Source organism: Anabas testudineus, chromosome 10 (assembly GCF_900324465.2).
Source record: "Anabas testudineus chromosome 10, fAnaTes1.2, whole genome shotgun sequence".
Classification (NCBI taxonomy): Eukaryota; Metazoa; Chordata; class Actinopteri; order Anabantiformes; family Anabantidae; genus Anabas; species Anabas testudineus.
Window position 1 is genome coordinate 6,133,415 of NC_046619.1, and position 12,772 is coordinate 6,146,186.

Genomic DNA, 12,772 nt, shown 5'->3' on the forward strand with positions numbered 1-12,772 from the left:
AGAGTAAAGGTGACGTCATTTTCAACCGAATATGTGGCAAAACGGGAAAAGAACAGACGTAAACAGCGATAAATGATAAAATACTAATGACTCAATTCTATTTAGATGCTTCGGTTTCTGGGTGTTGATGATATACAGGTGAGCCCACAGCGATGCACAGCACACAGCTGCACTAATGTAATTAAGAACACTATTAACAAGTACATTTAATTTAGGTGAGCTAGTTCCAGGGTGCTTTACTGGGACACATGAAGGAAAAACAAGGGCAGCGTTAATGAAGCCTTTCCACAGTTTTCATTCACGTTTTTAATTACACATGTGCTTTCCCTGCTATCTCACAATGTCTGCCAGAAAGGTCCATTATCATTAGGAACCACTACTCAGTACATTGGTTACATTGCAAAGAGTTGCAGAAAATCTTTATTTAATCCCCAAAGTCAATTAGAGGATGTCCATTTCTAATCAGACATGCTTTGTACAGAGATTCAAACAACAGTGAGGTGTAAATAGGTTTTACTCATTGTAACCATTTCTCCTGTTCATCCAGGCTTTTAGGACATGCTCTAGAAGATGTGTCCTATGCAAAGTACAGAATGTGCAAAGTCATGGATAAATGTGTATCTGAAGACAATATGAGGCTTTAGTCTCATATTGATATGGATATCTTCTAAGGCTGCAGCATTGTTACTTGTTATTTCCTTTCCACTGAAGCAATAACTAAAGCAAGTAAGACATTAAAGTCTGGCATCCTAAATGTTGCTTTTGTTAATAGCATATAGCTCATAATTGAAGAAAGCCTTTAGCTACAACTTAACAAATGGGCCACGTTTGAAAGTGTTGGCAATGTAATCTGTTTCTATTATTCTGTGATTTCTTTGTCTTTTTGTTTAACTTAAAACTAGAACTATCTCACTTTCATTTGAAACAAACTGTTTTCTAATTTGTCTTGGAGCACTGAATCTTTTTATTAATTTAATTAATTTGATCATTAAACAGATTTTTCAAAAAAGACAAACTCAGCTTCAATCTGTTCTCTTGGACTTGGAAAGAATGAGTGCCAACTTTATCAAAGCAGCAAGAGATTTTAAAACTGAAAAAGATCAATCCCACATTTTAGCACTTGCCAAATTTCTTTCTGTAATTGATCCATAAAGCTAAATCAACAAAGCCCATTATTTGGGGGTAATTACACAGTGCAAGACTTATTCTGTCAAGTCTTTGTTTGTGAATCCCCCTAGACTGCAAACACGCTGGAATTAAATGAGAACTAAGACGACAAACCTTGGATTTAAGAACAAGTAAAAGGAAATATACTGCCATGGTCCCAAATTAGAAATTCTTTTGTGGCAAGAGAAGCTATTTGTTCATTTAGGAGGCGCATTATCATGAAGAAACTGTAAAATAACTAATAACTAAAAACATTATGTGCCATATTGCATAATAACTTCTCTGACATATGTGATATCTGTTAGCATTGGCCATATTATTCCAAGTCTATGTGCACATATTACACATATATTAGAAATGGAGGGGCTGTGGATCAGTTGGTAGTGCAGTTGTCCACAATCTCTGTCACTAGTGTGTGTGTGTGTGTATACTGCCAGTTGGACATCATTGCTAACTCAGGGATTCCTGTGCACATTAGTGGCTGCATGTGTGTGTGTGTGTGTGTGTGTGTGTGTGTGTGTGTGTGTGTGTGTGTGTCCGTTCGCCCTCCCCCTGCCTCCATACCATTCTGTCCTATTATCTCACCCTGCCTCTCTCTGCTGTTGTCCCAGCATGGCTGCAGGATGGTGGCCCTGTGGACTCTCTGGCTGTTTCTCTCTGCCTCTCTCTTGGTTTGTTTGGGCCTGACCCTCCCTCAGGAGCTCCCACAAACCCACAACCTGCCTCCGTCACTGGGCTCCAACAGCAGCGATGGCAGCCTGTCTGTGGATATGCCCATGGCTCTGAGGGTGTTCAGTGTGGACTACCACCATGTTCAGGCTCCCTTTGAGATTGTGTTGTGGATCATGCTGGCTTCACTAGCCAAACTAGGTAAGTGTCTGTTGTACTTTTGCTCAGACATGAGAGGACAGCCCTTTACTAGACGTTACAGGTGTGAAATTTAAGTTATGAAGGTGATTTTATCAACTGTTGGATCAGTCACACAAACCATTGAACTTCTCTGTTTTTGAAGAAGTAAGTCATGTGCCCCAACATTTTGAATTTCACACTCTCTTTCTATAATAGTAAAAAAAAAAAAAAAGCATGAAAGATGACACTGTGAAAACCAACACGAGGATCCTGTTAATAACCAGCTCTGTAGATCGTGGAGTGATGTCTATGACAGTGGCCTTTATCCAGTTCCACTTTTGTGCTTTCAGTCAGAGTGACAGATGAAACGATTGTTACAGCTCGAAGAGTCACATCACTGTTGAATCCATTTAGCTTGACGTCCTTTGATAGTTTTTCTGTCGGTGTCTCCACCGGATTCAGGATTCCACTGGTCGGGCCGTGTCCCAGCAGTCGTCCCAGAGAGCTGTCTCCTCATCATGGTGGGCCTCCTGGTTGGAGGTGTGATCTACGGCGTTCGACACTCTGCTCCCCCGACTCTCAGCGCTGATGCTTTCTTCCTCTTTCTGCTCCCGCCCATCGTCTTGGATGCAGGATACTTTCTGCCAGGGAGGCTGTTCTTTGAAAACCTTGGTACCATTCTCTGGTTAGTGCACTGTAAATGATTGACTGATTTTCTATGTGTGTGCGCGAGGGGTGAGGGGTTTAATATTCACTATTGTCATTGTTATTATCATAGTTGTTAAAACTGCTGATTCTGTATATATATACAGGTACGCAGTGCTGGGTACCTTGTGGAACGTGCTGGGCATCGGCCTGTCTCTGTATGGTGTGTGTCTGCTGGTCGGGAGCTCTCTTGGAGATGTCTCTCTGCTCCACTGCCTGCTGTTTGGATCTCTGATCGCTGCTGTGGACCCAGTCGCTGTCCTCTCTGTGTTCCAGGAGATACATGTTAATGAGCAGTTGCACATCTTGGTGTTTGGCGAGTCACTGCTCAACGATGCAGTTACTGTGGTGAGGAGGGAGAGATGGTGGTGGTGGTGGTGTGTGTGTACAGTCAGGTGTTGCAGTGATGAAACGAACTATGTAACTCTGTACGTGCAGTAATACACTTCTCTTCCTCTCAGGTGCTCTACAAGTTGTTTGAGTCCTTCCTTCGCCTGCCATCAGTGTCAGGGTTGGATGTATTGTTAGGTGGGTGCAGGGTGGTGGTGGTGGGACTTGGCGGCCTGTGTGTAGGCCTCTTCTTTGGCCTGGTGGCAGCCCTCACCTCGCGGTTCACCTCCAGAGCCCAGGTGATCGCCCCACTCTTCGTCTTCCTCTATTCCTATTTATCCTACCTGACCTCAGAGATGCTCCACCTCTCTGGTATCATGGCGTGAGTGCTCAAGATTTGGGTCTTCTCATAGTGCATTGTTGTGTGTTGTTTAACGTATCTGGGTACACATACCATTTACACCTGACTCTCTGTACTAATGTTCCCTTTTTGATTCTAAACTCAAATGTCTTCCATGTACAGTAAAACTTAATTAATTGGTCTTGCCATCACTTTTGGTGAAGACTGTTCATGTGTTTTTATTTTATTTTATTTTATAATTATAATTTTTTTAAAATGTAATTTTGTCCTATAGTTGTTGTTCTTTTCCTCCTCCTGTAGCATTGTGACCTGTGCCGTCACCATGAAACAGTACGTTGAAGCTAATGTGTCTGAGCACAGCAACATCACCATCCAGTACTTCCTGAAGATGTGGAGCAGCGTGAGTGAAACCTTAATATTCATCTTCCTGGGTGTGTCCACCATACAGGATATCCACATGTGGAGCTGGCCCTTTGTCTGCTCCACATTGTTGCTCTGCCTTGTGTGGAGAGCCACAGGTGATTTTAAAAGCTGTCCTGCACTTTAAACACTTTAATTTTTATATCCACCATTGTACCAACTGAACTAAACATCAAAAGTCAAACTGGAAAATCCCACATACGTTCCCACTTCTTAAGGTGTTCTGCTTCTGACTGCTGTGGTGAACAAGCTCCGGAGAAACGCGGTGACCTTCAGAGATCAGTTCATCATTGCCTATGGTGGCCTTAGAGGAGCAATCTGTTTCTCCCTGGTCTTCCTGATTGATGATTTCCCAAAGAAAAGACTCTTCATAACAACAACCATTGTGGTCATCCTCTTCACTGTTTTTGTACAGGTGGGAAAATAATACCGCATAGGAGAACACTGAATGAGAGAACATTGACTGTATTTATTTATTTTGCACACAGTTAATTGCTTATTTGCCTTTGGTTTTGTCTTGTTTTCAGGGGATGACCATAAAACCTCTGGTCGAGCTACTAGATGTGAAGAGGAAGAAGAGAGCTCTGCCCACTGTCAGTGAGGAGATCCACAGCAGGGTGAGAAATTACAGCAATTGTTGCAAACTCTAGCATTTGTAGTTTGATAAATAAATACCATGCTGCAGAAAATTACAGGTGAAATTAACATATACAGTGCCTGTTAAGTAATGGAGATGCAGACATCAAAGTTATTTCACTTTTTTATGAACTTACTGCGTTGTTGATTTTAGTTTATTTTAGACTTGGATATGTAAAAAACAAATAAACATATGAAACTGAATTTACATTTTTAATTTTTATTTACCTTTCCTTCAGCGTGTTTTAATTTTATTACCTTTAGGAACATGCTTCTACACAAAGTATACAGTGTAGGGGTGAGTATGAGCAAGGTGCACTGAATTAAATGATCTAACAAAGACATAGATAGATCTTTCCAGTCAAATTAAAACAATGTGAGGACAACTTTCACTCAGAGTTTAGATATGCAACTTGCAGGGATTGTGGACATATGACACACAAATCATGACGCATGGTCTAACGAAAACTGTAACAAATGTATGAATGATGTGGTAATATCATCTCTGTGTTTAGCTCATAGATCACCTGTTAGCAGGAATAGAGGATGTGGTCGGCTACTGGGGACAACACTACTGGAAAGACAAGTTAGTTTTATTAGTTTTATTTTTAATTTACCTTCTGCACAGGTTTCCTGAAAATATTAAGTTGAGCTAGTCCCACAAAAGTGGAACCTCAAAGTACCAGTAGATGGCAGCAAATACCATGTGCAAAAGGTTCTGCTGATTTTTGTCAACTGGAAACTCTCATATGTTTTGTATGTGTGAGGTTTGAACAGTTTAATAAGAAGTACCTGCGTCGTTTCCTGATTCGTGAGCATCACCAGGCTCCCTCCAGCATCCTCAGAGTTTACCAGGAACTGGAGAGAAGGGAGCAGAGAGGAGATGAGGAGGCGCCACCGTGAGAAAACTTTCTGTCTCATTTTATGTCAGCATCTCACAAACTCAGGATCTGAACGTGACCCGTAAGAGTCCTACAGATCCGAGGGATGTTCCATGACTATCATGGTTGTGCTAATTCAAGTCTTAAACTAACATTCTCCAAAGATGGTTCAGCTCAGTTAGTTTGTGAAAATCCCTTTTAGCAATATTTACATTAGTTTGAAAGTGAAAAATAGCACAGTTTGTTCAATTACCCCAGTTTTATGCTACTGAAATGCATTAAATATTTCTAAATATAAGTATATATATATATATATATATATATATATATATATATATATATATGGCTAAATAATTGTGAATATTCATGCATTATTTTAGAGTGGACCCTCGCTCCCATGGCCGTCCTCTCTTGCCAGAGGAGATGGATAGCATCAGGCGTATCCTCTCTAGAAATCTTCAAAATTTTAACAACAAGGTAAATTCACAGGTTTGTTTGTTTCTTGTTTCTTTTATCAAACTTGTTTTCCCACAACTTAAACAATAGGACTTAAACAATGTGTTTTATAGCTCAGACATCGTGTGCAAGCTGCACATACTATGTACCATTCACCTGCGTGTTGACATTCCAGCAGACACCAGCCTATAGCAGACACACCCTGCACCAGGACAACACCGTGAACACACCGAGGTGGCCTCTTCACAGACACCAGAGTTTTGGAGAAAGATACACATACAACACAATCACATACTGGCCACAGGTACTGAATGCATGCAAAGTCACAGCTGTGGAGTCACAGAAATTCATTTTAAACTGTCCAGCGATGGACTCAAATGTGTAAAAGTACCACATTAAAACAGGTTCTAGGTTCTAGTCTGACATTTCATTGTTCAAAGCACCGTTTTAAATTCACTGCATGTTGCAGGGGGAGGACAGAGAGATCAGTGGATCGCACAGAGTGAGGACAGGACTAAGCAGATCACACACAGGTAAAGTGAAATGCCATTCCTGTCGGAAAAAGAAACACACGTATAAGATGAGAAATTCTAAACCTTCAAATGTTATCCATACCAAGCTGAGGTTGTGTCTCCCCACTCCTCTGCTGTCACAAAAACCAGCACTTACTGAGAGTTTTATTTTTTACCATTAGATTTTCCCCTTCTCTCTTGTCCTCCTGACTCCTCCTGACCTTTGACTTTTAGCCCTGAGTTTGTGAGCACATTTTAGCCTGTCCTCTCTCTGCAGTGTGCTCCATAAGCCCGAGGCCTGTCCCCGAGGATTCATCAGTGCCTGCAGTATCACCTTGGACTGTGACAGTGGATCCAAAATCCTCAGATGCTAAAGAAGACCCGACCACCCCGCAACACCAAACAACTCAGCTCTGTTTTGGAGAATGAGAAACAGCAATGTAGGCTGACAGTGGGGGGAGGGGGGGGAAGATGCAATGTAGTGTGTTGAGTCATTTCAATTGGCTCCATGAAGTGATAAGTACCTCATATCCTTTTAGTGATAGAGTTGTGGGGTTGCGAGACTGCGATGATAAAAGGTTTTAGCAATTCCATGCACATCATCCAATTAGAATTGTTAAAATGGATTAAATAATTAGCCTTCTGGTTTTATCATTCTGAGTGTATGCCAATTACAATAAAGCTTTTCTCAGCTCCATGTTTCACCTCTTGAACAGCTCTGGTGGACGTTTGAGGGTCATTTACATCATCAGTCTAATTCAATTTCAAAGTGGTGCTCCAAGTGTAACACCTACTTTAGAAATACCTTGCAGTCAGAAATGCTGATACTTGCACACGTTTTAAACACACACACACACACACACACACACACACACACACACACACACACACACACACACAAATTGTTCGTGCCTCCCCTTGTCTCCTTTACAAATGCACAGCACACCCACTAGTAATTTGACGAGGACAGGCTTACGGCTTGCTTCTTAAAATAACTGCGGTCCCCCTGCCTGACCTCCTCGTTTGCTGTAGCTTCTTTTGCCCACAGCTCCCAATATGCTGGGGAGTGGCTCTGAGAGCCACACTGTTTTCATTAGGACTGGAGCTGGACAGAAGGTTGCACAGTGGACACTCGTGAGGAGCAGAGGACTCAAGGCTCAGGACAAAAGGCAACAATCGAGGTTTAAGCTGGAGTTATGAGGGTGGGAGCTGCAGCCTTGGCTGGAGGGATTTTTGGGGTAGTAGGGATCCTGTGTTTCCTCCTGGCCTTTGGTACAGACTACTGGCTGGTGGCCAGTGACAACTGTGGACCATATACATGGGCGACCCAATCAACATTGACAGGGGAGAAAGATGCCAATGGGACTGAGGTAGGACAGATATGTGTGTGGACATACATGTCCAAATTCAAAAACATACATCAGCGTATTTCAAACCTTACTGCTTGCTGCTACAATTGGTAGGTGACACCCAACTAAACACTTACACATAATAATAGTTGCTCAGTGTGTTATTTCTATCAGTAAAACACCAACTATGATAACCACAGACAGACCAGTGTGGACCCTAAACAGATGCTCTGGAGGATGGACAGTGAGGGGCGTGCTATGCCACCAACAGATTATTTAAATATGTTCTAAAATAATTTAAGACTGATTATTTTGTCCAACTTTAGTGACTCAGTCTTGTTATAACTCGTCCTGTGACTCTTTTACACTCCATGCTCGCAGTGTGTAATGCAGACTTTATGTTAACAGCTCTATGAGGCTGTAGGTTATGTGAGCACAGTTTTACTCCAGCTAAAGGCTAATCTCAGTAGGATAAAATGTGACAACAATACTAACATACAGGTAGGAAAGTGTTGAGCATCCTCACATTAGCTAATTAGCATTTAACACAAAGAATAACTAAGAGTGAAATTGTTGATGACATCATTAGGGTTATAGCTGACTTGACAAAGCTTTCTATGATGAATCAACCAGTCATCGTGTTTACAATAGGAGGACTTCCCCTTTCACTTTCCAAGTTTTTCTTCAAATGCCACATTTGTGGGAAAGAAAAAAAAAAGAAAAAGGAAAAAAGGAATATATTTATCCAACCAATCCCTCTGTGAACTCCTCCCTAACATCGCAGCACTACAGAGTCTTTCATTTTCAATCAAAGAGGACGATTAAAGTTGCTGTGTGTTATTCAGCACCATCAATCATATTTTTGACAAGCGAGCGGAGGGTATCACTGGTGTGTTTCATAAGATCTCCCTGCAAACCTCACAGACCAGCAGGCCCTAATCAGAACCACGTTTTATGCCTCGGTACCGGCTAAAGCCCAGAATCACTGAGAGCAGCTGAGAGCAGCTAATAGACATGTGCTGACAAAGTTGACAGAAATTAGGATGGATCCATCTTTAGACATGTGAGTCCCTATCTGTGTGTGTGTGTGTGTGTGTGTGTGTGTGCGCTGACGTCAATCTGCCTCTTTTCGCTCCCATAGATCCAGTTAGTGAAAGCAGTCACTGTTTCTCCTCTGACTCTCACTCTCCACCACGAGGGCTTCTTCTGGCGTTGTGTGTTTCAGGTGGAGCCCACAGCACACGCGGTCCTGGCCACGCTCTTCAGTATGTGGACAACTTTCCTCTAAGGCAGCAAAAAGTTTTCGTTGGGGCTCGTCCAGTGTGGTTGCATGTCTCATGCTCTTTGTGGTCTGCTTGACATGCTAACAAGTGCAGAAAAGAAAAATGTCTGTAATTTTGATATTTGACAGAAAATATACCGCAGGAGAACAAAAAGAATGCGTTTGCATTTATTTCAGATGATGGGGTTTTTGGCTTTTCTCTAAATTCAGTCACGAACAGAACGCAGTGTTGTTAGGTTCTCATACTCTTTCTGAGCTCTATGAAGCCTTTTCCATCTTTTCTTTTTTAACGTAGCAAACCAACCAGAATCGAAGGTGTGTATCCATGGTTACCTCTTCCCTCTGCCCGTTGCACTTGGACAGGTGCCTCATCCAAGTTACGATGCTACAGCAGGTAATTCAGAGTCACATGCAGACAGGAGACAAAGTTAGGAAAAGCCTACATGAATGAAGCATCACTCCTGCAGAATACATACATACATATACATATATATATATATATATATATATATATATATATATATATATATATATATATATATATATATATGAGTAGGCCCACGGCTCTGATGGTGGTCTGCTTGTGTTATTACAGTGTTTCGGGGTTTCTGGACCGTGCTGATAATCCTCGCCTTGGTCTCAGCTCTGACTGGAGGCTTCCTCTTGGTCTGCGGTGTCCCCTTCATCAGCCACAAACTCTACAAACTGGGTGGAGCCTTCCTTGTCACTGCTGGTAAAATATAGCCCCTGTGTGCATGTACATGTGTTGAGTGTGAAATACACTGCAGACACTTTGGGGAATAGGTGAGTGTACAGACACCAACGCACCCATGTTGCAACCTCTGCTGCTGTCAGCTGTTCATACCTGTCACATGACAAACACAGAGCAGCTGTCACTCTGCAGCTCTGTTGCTATAACAACAGCAGCTGTAAACACTGCTGCCGTGTTAACAGCAGAGATGAGTAGGAGCTGCATTCCTCCAGAGTCACACTATCTGCGTCTCAGTGTCTCTCTCTCTCTCTCTCTCCATCACTCCACAGCCTGCTTGTTTCTGTCCGTGATTTTGCTCTACGTTCTGTGGATGGAGGTGGTGGATGTGAAGCGCTACGTCCTGCAGGAGAGAGGAGATGCATGCCCACAGGCCCAGGTTTCAGTTTTCTACGGCCTGTCCTTCATGGTGGCGGCGGCTGGCGTACCTTTGGAGCTCGTTTCAGGGTTGGTCTTCATGCTGGTGGGCCGTGCGCTCTATGCCGGCAAGTGAACCCTGACCCACTTGAGAGAGGAGGACTGATCATTTTATGTCCTGCACTGGGACACAGCATTACATCTGTGGGATGTAAATACCGGCTAGACCTATGCAATGTATATTGCTTTTCAATGTTAAGAAGAATGTATAATACTTTATACTTAAACTCCATTACAGTTAATAAAAGTAGAGCTGAAACAAATACCGGTTTAATGTATAGATATAATTATAAAGGAAAAGTCAAAGTAATAATAAAACTGTTATCAATAAAAATTCTGGAAATCAATCAGTAAATGAACCCTTAGTGATATTACAAATGTATTCTACTTTTGTTATTGTAAATATACATTTACTTGTAATCTTACACAAAACTGTACAAAATAGAAATAGCACTGCAGCTCCACATGTGCATGAATTGTAATAAACTAACAGGGGCCATTTTACTGCACTGAGTACTTGTACTTGTAATACTTTAAATACATTTCCCTTATTACACCAGATACCTTCACATAGAAACTTCAAATAGTATTGGTGTACTGCCATGATGTGAAATGGTACTAGTATTTACTAGTGGATGTGAATACTGCCTCCACCACTGGCGGTTGGCACATGATCACAGTAGGCTACAGTGTCTGGAGCAGAGCGAGGTGGAGGGAGGAATGGCTGGACGGACTGGTTACAGAAAGGTTATTTTCAGATAGAGGGTGGGGGTGGAGATGGAGGGGGGTGGCTATGGGGAAATAGAGAGAGAGAGCTGATGCATGTGGAGGGGCACAACGGGGCTTTGAGAAATGAACACCTGTTTGTGGGTTTGGTTGGAGTACGGCGGGCAGCCACCTGCCTCCTTCACCCCAATCACATTTGACTCCTTCGCTCATTCATTTCTCTACCCCACTCTGTATGTTTACAGAAACTTGACACACATCCACTGCGCACACAGACAAACTGACCCCCACTCCACTGGGCATTCTTTCTTTTTCCTCTGTGTTATTCAAAAGGGGAAACACAGACGTGTGATTGTATCATAACTGCTACAATATTAGATCATCCTTCTTTTTCACTGGTGTGAATGGGCAGCGGGTGGAAACAAGCGGTGCACTCTCAATCACACATATCAGCTTTCATCTGCTCTACTGAGGAGCAGGAGTGGTGGTGGGTGGCGGCGGGGAGAGGAAGGGCTTCAAAGATGTGCCTGATCAAACACACACCTTCGTGCACACACACACAGCAACATACACATGCTGTGATCAAGATGTCCGACATAAACCAGTGGTTAATATTGAAATATACAGTGTTTTTGCTGATCCTTCATCTGATGCATGTAACACTGTAGTATGTCAAGGTGTAATGTGCCACCATGGTCATAAAATAGGTCATCTGAGTTTGCTGTCACGAGATGTTCTCAAGCTTCAGTACACTGCAGCTGTGGTCTTTTACGTATTATTATTGGTACATGCATGTGTGATTGAGCTGCGGTAGATAAGATGCCAGCAGTGGGCTTGTCACTAGTATTTCTAGTAACTCGCTAGCACCATCTGGGATTGTGTCTTCCACTGTGGGAGGGATAGTCATCCTATTATGGGGCAACAGGCTCCTGTGCGCACATGTTGAAACCCCAAAGACATGTAGTCATTTTGTGTGTAGTCATACTTGTGTGTTTTGTGGCTGTGCAGTTGTTTCAAGTATCTGTTTAACTGTTTAGGTTATTTTACATGCCTTTTGTGGCTATTTAGCATCTCTTTGTACTTGCTTGCATTTATTTGGTGTCTCTTTGTAGTTGTTTGACTGACTTTCCAAGTCTAGTAACAGGCCCTTTGTGATAGAGGTGGTCTCTGCCCCTCAGGCCTCTGTGAACGTGCCTAATAAGCCTCTTTAGCAATCAGAGTATCAATGGTGATACTCCAAACCACAGTTGTTAAGAGTTGCCTATGTTCATTCCTCCATTATCGTAGCTACCTCTCCGGTTAAGGGTTGTGTGGGTGTTGGAGTCAATCCCAGCTGTCACTGGGCGAGAGGCAGGGCGTACCCTGGACAGGTCGCCAATTTATCACAAGGCTGACAAGTAGAGACAACCAGTCACACTCACACCTGTGGTTTGACCCAACTTCATGTCTTTGGACATTGGGAAGAAGCTGGAGTCAACCCACGCAGGCAAGCTGACAGAATTAATCACCACCTTCACTAAAACCTAAAATGGCTCTAAGTAACTGCAGTTACTAGCTGTTCAGAGAATCCAAACAGTAGGATTGAAAATGTAGTAGCACCATGTATGAATTTAACATACACATGGCTTGTGGAAAACCATCCATCCATCCATCCCTGCATCCATCCATTATCCTAACAGCTTGTCCTCTTAAGGGTCACGGGTGTACTGGAGCCTATCCCAGATGTCATTGGGGGGAGGCGGTGGACAGGTTGCCAGTCACGGGGCTGACATATAGAGACAGACAACCATTTACACCTATGGGCAATTTAGGGTCACCAATCAATCTAACTACATATCTTTAAAAGGTGGGAGGAAGACAAAGTACACAGAGAAAACCCACACAGGCATGCTCCACACAGGTCCTTCTTGCT

The 12,772-nt window shown here is 42.7% G+C and overlaps 2 protein-coding genes across 2 annotated transcripts; both read left to right on the forward strand.

The window, feature by feature from the left end:
• The first annotated feature begins 1,790 nt into the window (after positions 1–1,790).
• LOC113160893 (sodium/hydrogen exchanger 2-like) lies at positions 1,791–6,746 on the forward strand. The gene is made up of 13 exons (XM_026358356.1): positions 1,791–2,037; positions 2,479–2,701; positions 2,829–3,069; positions 3,183–3,433; positions 3,713–3,930; positions 4,051–4,247; positions 4,360–4,449; positions 4,984–5,054; positions 5,236–5,367; positions 5,730–5,826; positions 5,981–6,109; positions 6,275–6,338; positions 6,595–6,746. The coding sequence occupies exons 1-13, from the start codon at positions 1,791–1,793 to the stop codon at positions 6,744–6,746; spliced, it is 2,112 nt and encodes a 703-aa protein (XP_026214141.1).
• Positions 6,747–7,447: 701 nt separating this feature from the next.
• LOC113160514 (transmembrane protein 182-like) lies at positions 7,448–10,410 on the forward strand. Its single transcript, XM_026357813.1, has 5 exons — positions 7,448–7,687; positions 8,808–8,931; positions 9,244–9,342; positions 9,544–9,681; positions 9,990–10,410. The coding sequence occupies exons 1-5, from the start codon at positions 7,514–7,516 to the stop codon at positions 10,208–10,210; spliced, it is 756 nt and encodes a 251-aa protein (XP_026213598.1). The 5' UTR covers positions 7,448–7,513; the 3' UTR covers positions 10,211–10,410.
• Positions 10,411–12,772: the final 2,362 nt, after the last annotated feature.

Excerpts from the sequence above, each read along its gene's own strand:
- LOC113160893 (XM_026358356.1), top strand. The coding sequence starts at position 1,791 with ATGGTGGCCCTGTGGACTCTCTGGCTGTTTCTCTCTGCCTCTCTCTTG. Across the intron at positions 3,931-4,050 it reads CCTTGTGTGGAGAGCCACAG|GTGTTCTGCTTCTGACTGCT; the intron begins GTGATTTTAAAA and ends CCACTTCTTAAG. Across the intron at positions 6,110-6,274 it reads CAATCACATACTGGCCACAG|GGGGAGGACAGAGAGATCAG; the intron begins GTACTGAATGCA and ends TGCATGTTGCAG.
- LOC113160514 (XM_026357813.1), top strand. The coding sequence starts at position 7,514 with ATGAGGGTGGGAGCTGCAGCCTTGGCTGGAGGGATTTTTGGGGTAGTA. Across the intron at positions 7,688-8,807 it reads AAGATGCCAATGGGACTGAG|ATCCAGTTAGTGAAAGCAGT; the intron begins GTAGGACAGATA and ends TCGCTCCCATAG. Across the intron at positions 9,682-9,989 it reads AGCCTTCCTTGTCACTGCTG|CCTGCTTGTTTCTGTCCGTG; the intron begins GTAAAATATAGC and ends ATCACTCCACAG.